This window comes from Triplophysa rosa, linkage group LG19 (genome assembly GCF_024868665.1).
Source record: "Triplophysa rosa linkage group LG19, Trosa_1v2, whole genome shotgun sequence".
NCBI lineage: Eukaryota > Metazoa > Chordata > Actinopteri > Cypriniformes > Nemacheilidae > Triplophysa > Triplophysa rosa.
The window spans coordinates 2,521,177-2,534,841 of NC_079908.1; the positions used below are offsets into that span (position 1 = coordinate 2,521,177).

The 13,665-nt window shown below is 40.9% G+C and overlaps 1 protein-coding gene across 1 annotated transcript in view; it reads left to right on the top strand.

The window, feature by feature from the left end:
• Positions 1–11,763, top strand: part of camk2a (calcium/calmodulin-dependent protein kinase II alpha) — a 129,950-nt gene extending 118,187 nt beyond the window's left edge. Inside the window, exons 8-10 of the mRNA XM_057360933.1 lie at positions 11,203–11,278; positions 11,557–11,651; positions 11,745–11,763. Of these exons, the coding sequence (XP_057216916.1) occupies positions 11,203–11,278; positions 11,557–11,651; positions 11,745–11,746 (173 nt within the window). The 3' untranslated portion in view covers positions 11,747–11,763. The remainder of the gene's footprint in view (positions 1–11,202; positions 11,279–11,556; positions 11,652–11,744) is intronic.
• Positions 11,764–13,665: the final 1,902 nt, after the last annotated feature.

The following is a 13,665-nucleotide window of genomic DNA, read 5'->3' on the forward strand; positions in this document are numbered from 1 at the left end:
TGTGCCTTAACTTTTATCACAATTTTTATGTAGACATGTATATACACACTCTTACTCTTACTCTACTAAATTATCCATTTGGCACAAATGGTACATTACATCTGTTATAATATACACTCACCTAAAGGATTATTAGGAACACCATACTAATACGGTGTTTGACCCCCTTTCGCCTTCAGAACTGCCTTAATTCTACGTGGCATTGATTCAACAAGGTGCTGAAAGCATTCTTTAGAAATGTTGGCCCATATTGATAGGATAGCATCTTGCAGTTGATGGAGATTTGTGGGATGCACATCCAGGGCACGAAGCTCCCGTTCCACCACATCCCAAAGATGTTCTATCGGGTTGAGATCTGGTGACTGTGGGGGCCATTCTAGTACAGTGAACTCATTGTCATGTTCAAGAAACCAATTTGAAATGATTCGAGCTTTGTGACATGGTGCATTATCCTGCTGGAAGTAGCCATTAGAGGATGGGTACATGGTGGTCATAAAGGGATGGACATGGTCAGAAACAATGCTCAGGTAGGCCGTGGCATTTAAACGATGCCCAATTGGCACTAAGGGGCCTAAAGTGTGCCAAGAAAACATCCCCCACACCATTACACCACCACCACCAGCCTGCACAGTGGTAACAAGGCATGATGGATCCATGTTCTCATTCTGTTTACGCCAAATTCTGACTCTACCATTTGAATGTCTCAACAGAAATCGAGACTCATCAGACCAGGCAACATTTTTCCAGTCTTCAACTGTCCAATTTTGGTGAGCTCGTGCAAATTGTAGCCTCTTTTTCCTATTTGTAGTGGAGATGAGTGGTACCCGGTGGGGTCTTCTGCTGTTGTAGCCCATCTGCCTCAAGGTTGTGCGTGTTGTGGCTTCACAAATGCTTTGCTGCATACCTCGGTTGTAACGAGTGGTTATTTCAGTCAAAGTTGCTCTTCTATCAGCTTGAATCAGTCGGCCCATTCTCCTCTGACCTCTAGCATCAACAAGGCATTTTCGCCCACAGGACTGCCGCATACTGGATGTTTTTCCCTTTTCACACCATTCTTTGTAAACCCTAGAAATGGTTGTGCGTGAAAATCCCAGTAACTGAGCAGATTGTGAAATACTCAGACCGGCCCGTCTGGCACCAACAACCATGCCACGCTCAAAATTGCTTAAATCACCTTTCTTTCCCATTCTGACATTCAGTTTGGAGTTCAGGAGATTGTCTTGACCAGGACCACACCCCTAAATGCATTGAAGCAACTGCCATGTGATTGGTTGATTAGATAATTGCATTAATGAGAAATTGAACAGGTGTTCCTAATAATCCTTTAGGTGAGTGTATATTCTACTATATACTACCCTGTACAATGTCTCTTATATGTTATTATCCCCCATTTTCTGTAAAATAGTCTTTATTTTATATATGCACATGTGTGCGTAGTGAGTGCATAAGAATCATTTCACACAAAGTGTGGGATCTACCAACTTGTACTTATATGTAAATTTGTGTGTAAATATAAGCACACCTCTGAGCATGCTTACACAGAAAATGTAATGGTAGAACAGTGAAAATACAAAAAGAAAGTGCCACCATCTGTTATGTGTCCTTTATTTGCAAATACTCAATTAATAAATTCATAGTTCAAGCTAGACATGTGTATAATTGGTGTGAGTAGACAGATGGGAAATCATTTGAAATGTAGTTATAGTGTCATGGCTGATCTCACTTTGCTTGATGATTTGGCAACCTTTTATTGAAAGCACATTGTAAAAGACACACTTAACAGAACAATATATGAAAAAATAAATAAAAGAAAAAAACATTCAAACAAACTGAAAAAGACCAAAAAAAGGTTTGCAGTGCTCTAGACTGCGACCAAATTGCTCGCAAATGCGATCGTTTATTTATAATGTGCGAGATGCGAAGATTAAGTATTCAAAAGTTTATTTATGACAATGTGTAGTACATGTATAACAATTTAGTTCTGAGTTACTTTTGAGTTTTGAGCTAGCTAATTTGATTTAATTTTATGTGGTAAAATTAAAGAAGGCCAGTGGCAAAATTACAGCTTTTTGCAAAGAGGGCAATAAAGGAGTTTTGTGAAGAGTGACAGGTTATATTTGTGACAGATCATTTCATCGCTAATATACACTTGACTATATAACTAAATAATAATAACTGTATAAAATAATATATACAAAGTTTCTTTGCATTTATTTTGGATTTATTGGGCTTAAGTGTTAAAGCGCAAATATGAAGTGGTCTATAGCAGACTATTTTAAGTGACAGAGTGACAAAATAACAGAACAATTCATCAACTGAGGTAATTATGCAAGGTCTTTATGATTACTATAAAAAAGAGTGCAAACAAATTGTAAGTTGGTGCGACTAACTGAGAAAGTGGGTCGCACCAGTGCGACCAGTGGGAAAAATGAGTCTAGAGCCCTGGTTTGCATATTAAGCATCATTACAAAAATTATATAAATAAAAGATGTTAACATCTTATTGTCATGTCCCACGTGTTTTGTGTGGAAGCACATGGCCATTGTTTGTTATGATGGCCATGTGCTCTCCTGTCATGTCTTGACTTCGTCATGACGAATATGGGAATCACATATGGAATATGGGAAAGATACTTCACTGGAACGTTATTTGGTATGTCGTGGCAACGAATATGGTCTGGTCAAGGTACGTCGTCACAACGTAACTGTGTAGCTGGGATGACATTTGCTTATATTAAACACAAACCTTTACAAACGCATAATCAAAGCACACATCAAGCCAAAAATAAATAAGAAACTAAAATAAAAAAATATTTATGTTAGATAAGTTGCCTATATTAACAAAACGAGTAATCACTGCACAAATATGAAAAAAAGAAACAATAAGAAATAAATAACAAACTGTAACATGGCAAACAGGACGTACGGATCCATTTGCAGGTTTTTATTAAAAGAAGACATGGCCAAAACAGGCATGGGGTCAATCACCGGCGAACAATATCCAAAACGGGCAAACACAGAAGAATAATCAGGTACACAGGCAAATATCCAGGCAGGAGCAAACAGGGTCCGAACGGAAAAACAAAGGGATAATCCAAAATCCAAAGCGAGATCATACACATGAGAAAACCAGAACAGGATAAACTCTGATGAGAGATACAGGTTCCGTAACGCTGCTATCACTGAGCTGAAATGATAAACGCAAAACAATACTCGGCACTGGGTAACAGAAGTGAATGGTTTATAAAGTGTCTGTGTAATGAGTGGCAGCTGTAGTGTAATCAGTGCAATGGGTTGTGGGAAATGCAGTCCAGGGTGTATTTTGACAGTTCGTGTGGTGCATGAGTCCAAGATGAGTGGAAGAGTTCCATGACCAGAATCGTAACAGAGCCAGTCCCAAGGAGCTTCATCCCAGACGCTCCTAACAACAGGCTGAATCTGGAGGGTGGTGGAATGGAGGCGGAAACGGGCCAGGGCCATGCAGTGGAGGATCTGGAGACTGAGGCAGAGGGTAGGGGTAGACCATAAAACCAGTGCAGAGTTGAAGACCACCACCACGAAGCAGAAAAAAACCCACGACGGAGCATAGGACCACTTCTGTGACACCAACAACCATCTCAGAGAAGTAGAAGACTTCCCGGCTGGAAAGACGGAGCAGAAGACCACCACCACGAAGCAGAAAAACCCCCACGGCGGAGCAGGGGACCACTTCTGTGACACCAACGACCATCTCAGATAATTAGAAGACTTCCCCGGCGGGACAGGCGGAGCAGAAGACCACCAGAGCAGGACAGAAACCCCTTGCTGAGACTGGGACCAAGGGAACAGTGAAATAGCTCCAAGGACCACAGCGGGGAATACCTTGAGTCCAATAAGAGTCTCTTGGGCCAGAACAGACAGTTCATTGTCAAATTCATTGACTGTAATGGAAAACATACATGGTTTAATATCAAAAATACAAATAGGAATGTAACACGTTCATGAAGGAAGCGGATGAGGTCGGCTTGGACTGCTGCTGGCTTTTATTTGAACTTAAATAAACTCACAAACAGCACCACTGCACACAGGTGCTTTAACATAACAGTTCCGTAAGAATCTTTCTCTTTGTCTCCGTCTCCGTCTTTGTACAGCCAGTCAGCAGTCCATCTCTCTCTCTCCCTGTGCTCTGCTTCTCCGGGCTGTTCATATGCTCCCCACGCCGCTTACTGCAATGAGATACAGGTGTTAGTCATTTGCATTTGCCTCACTTTACTCACCGCTCGTCTCCCAGCTCTCTCTCCCGCTGCAGGCTTCACTGAACCACGCCGCCCTCGCCACAAGGAAGTTCACTAAAAGTCTCTTCGGCTGGTTCGAGACAAGACAAATTCGTAATTGGCACCCATGGCCGGTTCAAGACAGGACAACAGTTCATTGGGCGATGCCACCTTACCAACACCAAAAACTAACTCCGCCAACCCCAGAGGTTTCTACAGTCGCAGCTGACACTAGGGTTGCACGGTGTACCGGTGCTACGGTAGCATCGTGATGCTAAAGCTTAAAAATACCCGCGATGCCTCTCTATTTTTGAAACGGTAGTATCGTAGTACCGTAGTTAATGTTGCATATGCGCATTCATATTTATTTGAACACTTACATCTGCCTTTTTGCGGTGTTTATCTCCTAAATGAATGTGTGTTTTGAATGTCTCGGGCGAGTTGATGATTCAAATTGGCGATTTGAACAAGTTGGTTAAATGATTCACTAACTCAGTGGAAAATTGACGCCACCTACTGGCCGTTTTAGTTCTGCATTTAAAGTAAGCCTAATATTTCCCTTTATAAAGACTGCTGTATCAATTAAATTTGTCCAACATTTGAATCAGTTCCTACGTGAAAAATGATCTAGTGTACTTTAGTATTTACTACAGTAAACTACTAAAGCTCATAGATACTAGTGTTTTTGAGTCTTATCATAATAAATATTTAAGTATACTACAGTATTTATAGTATTTACAAATGACTAAATGTAAATGTATTTGCTACAATTTATCCAATTACTACAGTTAATACAACAACATATTCTAGTGCAAAGTATAATACAGTTTACTATAGTAAATACAAAATGTTTTATCTAAATCTGTGTTTTTTGTATAGATTTGAATTATATGGCACAGCATCGTGATACTACTTGGTATCGAGATACTTCAGCTGGTATAGTATCGTAAGACATGTTTATGGTACTGTGACAACCCTAACTGACACCTCCAAACCAACATCCGTGGTTGGACTGAAACTGGACACAGGTTCGTCATCAGCCTCCATGGCCGGTTCAGGACAAGAAAAAAGTTCATCGGACGAAGCAAACTCCGTTAACCCAGAAAGGATCTTGAGCCGAAACTGACACCTCGGGAGTCATGATAGCAGAGGGTTCAAATACAGCCTTCCTGGCTGGGCTGAAACTGGACACAGGTTCGTCATCGGCTTCCATGGCCGGTTCAGGACAGGAAAAAAGTTCAGACGAAGCAAACTCTGCTACCCAGAAAGGTTCTACAGCCGAAGCTGACACCTCGGGAGACATGATAACAGAGGGTTCAAAAACAGCCTTCCTGGCTGGGCTGAAATTGGACACAGGTTCGTCATCGGCTTCCATGGCCGGTTCAGGACAGGAAAAAAGTTCAGACGAAGCAAACTCTGCTACCCAGAAAAGTTCTACAGCCGAAGCTGACACCTCAGGAGACATGATAGCAGAGGGTTCAAAAACAGCCTTCCTGGCTGGGCTGAAATTGGACACAGGTTCATCATTGGCCTCCATGACCGGTTCAGGACAGGAAAAAGGTTAATCGGATGAAGCAAACTCCACTACCCATAAAGGTTCTACAGCCGAAGCTGACACCTCGGGAGACATGATAGCAGAGGGTTCAAAAACAACCTTCCTGGCTGGGCTGAAATTGGACACAGGTTCATCGTTGGCCTCCATGACTGGTTCAGGACAGGAAAAAGGTTCATAGGATGAAGCAAACTCCGCTACCCAGAAAGGTTCTACAGCCGAAGCTGAAACCTCAGGAGACATGTTAGCCAAAGGTTCCGCTATTTCTAAAGTGTCGCTGGTGATGTATGCAGTCCAATTATAACAAATTGCAACCCTTAGAACAGGGAGAGCTGCAGACAATGGGCTTAGTTCAGAAATAGGGAAACTGTTGTAAAGTGGTTCGGGAGTACCCACACCATGTGCGGACCTGATTAACAGATCTTCAGTGTTTGATATCAGTCTCTGATATCTCTTAGTGAAGGGGACTATTGGAAGGCTGTTTTTGAACCCTCTGCTATCATGAAACCTGTCTGATAACCACAGTTGGCCGTGGATCAAAGGTGTCAAACTAAACCTGTTGATGCACTAGAAGATCAACGGATACTGGGCGCTGTTCTGGATGATCAATGGAGACTGGGCGCTGCTCTGGAAGATCAAGATCAACGGAGACTGGGCGCTGCTCTGGAAGATCAACGGAGACTGGGCGCTACTCTTGAAGATCAATGGAGACTGGGCGCTGCTCTGGAAGATCAAGATCAACGGAGACTGGGCGCTGCTGTGGAAGATCAAGATCAACGGAGACTGGGTGCTGCTCTGGAAGATCAAGATCAACGGAGACTGGGTGCTGCTCTAGAAGATCAAGATCAACGGAGACTGGGCACTGCTCTGGAAGATCAAGATCAACGGAGACTGGGCGCTGCTCTGGAAGATCAACGGAGACTGGGCGCTACTCTTGCACCATCAGCACCGGAGCTCCTCAAGGATGTGTTCTTTCTCCACTGCTATTTTCACTCTACACAAACGAATGCACCTCTACAGACCCTTCTGTCAAACTCCTGAAGTTTGCAGATGACACCACAGTCATTGGNAACGGAGACTGGGCTCTGCTCTGGAAGATCAACGGAGACTGGGCTCTGCTCTGGAAGGTCAACGGAGACTGGGCGATGCTCTGGAAGATCAACGGAGACTGGGCGATGCTCTGGAAGATCAACGGAGACTGGGCTCTGCTCTGGAAGATCAACGGAGACTGGGCTCTGCTCTGGAAGATCAACGGAGACTGGGCACTCTGGGACAACGGCGGTGAAACGAAGGGGTTCATTACTGACAGCAGATATACTACGGGGCTTGCGACTGCGTTTGCGTTTAGCTTTTACTGCATGATGGTGTCAGAAATGGTGGGGTAGGTACTACAGGGTTCGCAAGAGGCAAGAATTACCTGACTAAATTCAGGATTGAAAAAAATATCGGGGCCAGGGCTTTGTTGTCACCACCAATTTGTGAACGATCTCCGATTCGGCCATAGGGTGGTTTTCTTCCGCAACATCCACCCCGAAAACAGAGCCGACATACAACAGGGCATGATTCAAGAAAACACCCAGAGAAACTTAGGGACATTCACGAACTAGATGTGATCTAAGGGGCTCATTCACTCCCTCGCAAAAAAAATCAATAAGCAAACCGTTTGATAAATCTGAGCATTTAGCTAAGGCCAAATAATCCTTAGTGTAACTCTCAAGTGATCGTGCACCCTGCTTGAGAGATAATAGCAGAATCACCATGTTCCTATCTGGCCAGAGTTCTTTAATAGATTCGCTGGATCCCTGTTTGGCCGAGTATTCTGTAACATGGCAAACAGGACTGGAGACGTACGCATCCATTTGCAGGTTTTTATTAAAAGAAGACATGGTCAAAACCGGCATGGGGTCGATCACCGGCAAACAATATCCAAAACGGGCAAACACAGAAGAATAATCAGGTACACAGGCAAATATCCAGGCAGGAGCAAACAGGGTCTGAACGGAAAAACAAAGGGATAATCCAAAGCGAGATCATACACATGATGAAACCAGAACAGGATAAACTCTGAGGAGAGATACGGGCTCCATAACGCTGCTATCACTGAGCTGAAATGATAAACGCAAAACAATACTCGGCACTGGGTAACAGAAGTGAATGGTTTATAAAGTGTCTGTGTAATAAGTGCCAATTGTAGTGTAATCAGTGCAATGGATTGTGGGAAATGCAGTCCAGGGTGTATTCTGACAGTTCGTGTGGTGCATGAGTCCAAGGTGATCTGAGTGGAAGAGTTCCATGACCAGAATCTTAACACAAACGAATAAGAAGGGAAAATGATTAAATAAAGGTTAAATAAATTAATTAGAAACGAATATGAAACGAAAAATGTTTATGTTAAATAAATGGCAAACCACCGGCTTTTGAAAATTAGTACAAAAAGAAAATTAAAACGTAATCGGCTCTTGATGAGAGTGCATACATATTCTACTGCATGTTCTTTGACGGTAAGCATCTGCCATCGTCTTGTCAGTCAGGACTTTACTCTCCTCACATGACAAATAAAATATGACTCCCGCTGCTGATATTTGCTGAAACACTTGTTCCGCTTATGCTGAATGCAGGAGCTGCGTTCATACGCGGAACTGTAGTTTAGTCTTTGACTAAACTAAGTGGTGGACAAGTAAAATAATCGTTAGGCGAGTGAATGTATCACCGGTGACACCGACTATTGCAACAAGCTTAGTGTGTGGGAAGCTTTGCATAACACTGCCCAAATGTATATGCAAAGAAAGAAGGCGTAACTATTCTCACTGTTTTGTTGCCACCGCCATGTCGTTGAGACGCTGTGTTTCATTGCAAAAGAAAAACTACTTAACTGTCTTCCAAACAAGGACACAGTTAGAAACCAGTGGTTAAGGTTTATTTACAACACTGTTCCAAAACAGTGCAACCCCAAAATCTGAGTGTGTACAGCATTAACACCTGGTTTTGCACAAAGGCTGTTTCTACAACTTAAAAGTGGGGCAAATCCAACTCTGCAAGGACAGCCTGCCGCTTCTCCTCACAGCCTGTAAGAATGTTTTAATTATTTCTTTAAAAATATGCTACTGACTATTTAAACGTGAGGGTTTTTTTTCGTCATCCTATGATCACAAATGCAGAAATAGTTTTGTTTATCAACATGAAAAAAGTCAGTATAAGTCATTATATTCAATAATTATGTCCCCGCAAGATGCAACAAATACCTCATTTATAATATGTTTTATTGTCTTTGTCGCATAGAGACTGCATCACAGGCCGCTCAAGAAGTTAGCTAATTGTTAAACCAATCGTGTTTTTATAAAACCTTATCGATCTACTATGCTCTGCTGAAGTCGCGCTGAAGTTGATTATTCAGCTTGATCATCTGCATTTTCTCGATCATATTTGGGCTCAAACTTACACGGTACAGATGACATTATATGCTGTCAATATGATTTGGAAGCTGATGTTCCGAATATGGGAAGGGGCGTTACATTTCCGCCACATGCTTTAAGGTATTCAGCCATTCACAACGCACTGGATAGCTGGCCAATCAGCGCACACCACGGTTTTCAAAACGATGAGCTTTGTAAAAATCTACCCGTTTCACCAAGGCGAGGCAGAGGGGAGCAATAGTCATGTACGGTATCTGAAAACGAATGTGTTTTTTAACCTTAATCCGAATAAACGGAAAAGTATTACACTGAATACACACAATAATGTTCGTTTTAGCCATCCAATATGACACCTTTAAATACTCTCCTCCCATAAAGTTTGCGTCTAAGAAACTCCTACAAATACATATGTAATAAGATCAGCAAAATCAGCTGTGTCCACACATTTTCAGCGCTAATTTTCACTGTGAGTCTTTAGTAAATACAGACAATAGCCCAGCCGCAAACTGTTAGTAAATCTGGCCCTAAGACATCTAAGGATGAAAAAGGCAAAGTAATGGCACAGTCCAAGCTGCAGTTTTCAGACTCTAACCGTTATGACAGCCCTCTTCACATACAGGGAAAAACTGTGAAAGTGACCTATTTGTCAGGTATGGTGACCCATACCCGAAATGTGACCTCTGCATTTAACCCATCCAGAGAGTAGTGAACACACGCACAGCAAGTCGTGAACACAAGTACACCCGGAGCAGTGGGCAGCTATCACTGCAGCGCCCGGGGAGCAAGTAGGGGTAAGGTGCCTCGCTCAAGGGCACCTCAGTCTTTACCCGCCTGCCCTGAGAATCGAACTGGCAATCTTCTGGTCACGAGTCCGACTCTCTAACCATTAGGCCACGACTGTCCAACATACGGTGTGTAGGTCAATTTATCTGGTCACTTTCGCAAAGTTTTCCTACTAGAATGGGCACATCCACTCTCCTATATTAACCCAGTGATCAATTTCTTGACAAAATAATTGTAACTCCCAACAGTAAAGCAACAAGTCACTTAACTGGCCAGGGGAACAAGTGACTCGACCCTCTGTAGACAGCAAAGGCGTCTGCGGTTCATCATAGTCCAAGCATCCACCGGCGTGTGCAATCTTCTACTACAACCAATGCAATCAATTTCCTGGCAGCACACTCATAGCTTTTACAAAAGATGTGAAACAACACTTACCTGACAGAGGGAGCGAATCACTCGCAGAGGGAGCGAATCACTCATTATGTGAGCATTTTGTGATTTAGAACAAAATAAAAGAAAACATTCTTCATCTCTAAAAACATGTTTCTGTCTTATATTTCATAACGAAATTGGGCGAGCTCAGGGCCAACTCATTTCATGTTTTGTGATTGTATGCAAAGGATCGTGGGTGGTTTGAGGCCACGAAGGATACACTTCATGTGTCCTTCAAAAGTGTCAAAATAATGAAGGCTGCCTTCGAAGGATCCTTTAGATTTTGCAATATTTTTTAAGTAAATCCAAGAAATCATTTTTTAGTGAGGTAGACTGCATATGTTGGCATTGATTTGACAAATAAATACAATATAATCAAATGTTAATGCCGCGATTACGATATTCATAAGGATTCATTTGAAAGTCTGTAAAATTGTTCATTTGTAAATAATTTGACGTTTTATGTGTCATCAATAGGTCAGTATTGTGTGTTTTGATGCTGTAAATATGTCAGTAAAATTAAAAGTGTCAAGGCGTTACCTATTTACATCAGTATCATGCATTACAAGTGTGGAGACAAAGTTTGGATATTCACCTTCCAGCAAGGTGGTAACTATTGACATACTAGAGTCCATTGTACAAGAACTTATTAAATTGATTTTGATTTTAAAAAATGCTAATGAATTGCACTGCAGCGGGATCCAATGTCAGTACAATTCAATACAATTTTAATACTGCTAATAAACTTTTAAAAAATTTCTGCTTCTCAGTAAGGAAACAAGAAATCATCAAAGTAACTGAGCAGCTCATTGAAGCCATCAGCAACGGAGATTTCGAGAATTACACGTGAGTTCCGAGGCACATTTTTTATCTTAAAAATAGAATGTGTATGCATTATTACAATCTATTATATGCAACAACATCCCATTATTCCCTTCTAAACAGCTAGAGAAAGTACAACTAAGAGAACAGATAAAAAGGAGACACTTTTTTGACAAAGTTAAACTATTCTTAATTTGAAAAACAACAGTTTAGTCAGTTCAGCCTTACATGTGTTGTGTATCAAGTTTTGTGTTTCATTCATCTATAAGAAGGCAAAGCAAATAAGTTATTTTTGTGTGCAGGAAGATGTGCGATCCCAGTGTAACAGCGTTTGAACCTGAGGCCCTGGGAAATCTGGTGGAGGGGTTGGATTTCCATCGCTTCTACTTTGAAAACTGTAAGAAACATTTGCATGAACAAAACTAGACAAATCCAATAAAATAGAAGACATTAAACAAGAGAGATTAAATACTGTATTCATTAATTTCAGGAAGAGGAAGAAACAATAGGAAAATTCTCAATAACTTTTTTCTGAATGCTATTCATTGTAATTCAAATGTATTCAGTTCGGTTCATCTTTATTCATTTCCCAACTGCAATTGTAAACATAAAGATTTAAACATACAACAAATCCCATACAAAACAATACAAACACATAAAACCACTTTACAACTGAGGGAATAAATAAATGTCTAGACCAGTTTGTTTTACTAACAGACGTTCTAAAACAAGTACCATAGGGGAGGTGAAATTCATAGTAGATGGGGTGAGATACATTTGACAATATACTCCCAACACCTGTCTTTTCTATGTGTGGGCCATACTGATTCTTCCCAATTATTTTACTTTTCTCAGTTAAAATCCTCTCAAGAGTGTTCTTGTTTTCACATTTATCAGAATTAGAAACAGAAGAGCTTTATTGCCAAGTGTGCTTGCACACACAAGGGATTTTCTTTGGTGTTGGAAGCTTCTAGTACAGACATTCAACACAATGACAATACAATACGATTTACAGTCTAAAAGATTATAAAATGTGCATATATAAAATAAAGACTATTGTACATAAAATGGGGGATAATAACATATAAGAGACATTGTACAGGGTAGTATATAGTAGAATATACATATTAACAGATTGTATGTACACTTGTGCAAATGGATAATGTTGTAAGTAGAGGTATCTACATGTAGAAATAAAATGTACATATAATAAGGCACTATAGTGCAGAGATGGGCACTCGAGTTAGTGACTCGGATTCGAGTCGCACTCAAGTCGCATTTTAAAAGACTTCAGACTCGACCTGAAATGACTTCAGACTTGACTCGACTTATGGCGTTAGAAGTTGGACAAAACTATGTGAGCGTGTAAACACAGCGCGCAAGCAGATTACACACTGAAAACGCTCGCGCGTAAAATGTTAACCTGTAGAGATCACAAATCTCTAACTTGAACACAAAAACCAAGATTGTGCACGTAAATCAAGACTTACGAGGGGAAATAACAAACACCCGAGTCAAAGCAGTCGCTCTGCACTTCCACTCTGCATTCAGACATAGCAAATGTGCATTACCAGTGGTCACCTTTTAGATAAGTCAGTAAAATAGATTAGTAAAATGTGTTATGATATAGAGTTTGGTTCCAAAATGAGATAACTCCGTTTAAAAAAAAATTCAAAACGGAGTTACCATACTCTTCATATATATAATAGTATAATTTAACGTTTTCGATGTTCCGCGTTTAAATCCTCCGACGTGACGGTCCAGGCAGAGTTGGCGCTATAGGGCGTAAGTGAGGGGGCCATTGTGTTCATTGGAGGGGCACCTTGCTCACCTCACAACTGTAAACACATAATGAAAAAAATCAGTATAACACACCGTAAAACAATGGCATCATTATAACAACACAAAAGAGCGTTGCTGCCTTTGATTTAAATTTTACAAATAAACATAATTCAAGGACTGAATCAGCCTGTATCTTCAATTTATCAATGAAGATGTAATAAAAAAACCTGTTGTTACTCATTTACAAATAGTTTAATTAAACGGCAAATAAAAGAACTTAAATGCGCAGAAATATTTTCCTGTATGCACAATGGTAAATGCCCGAGTTTTTTGTTTGTTAGGCAGTGCATACAAAGGCTTTGCCGAATGCAAGCAGCCTTCGAGCTCGTATTTTTGAACATCACTAGCCTACTGCGCAAAACACTGTTGTCTGTTGTAGCCTATTTGAAGAAACGACTGACATTCTAGATTGCAGTGCTCTAACTCTATGAGTAATTGAATAGTGATGTATTAGGCCATGACATGTAAAATAAAAAGAGTATAATAATCTAAAAGCTATATGACAATTACGTTAAGATTATAAACGCTGGTATTAGAACTAGAATTTGATATTTTATACATGAAAGGCA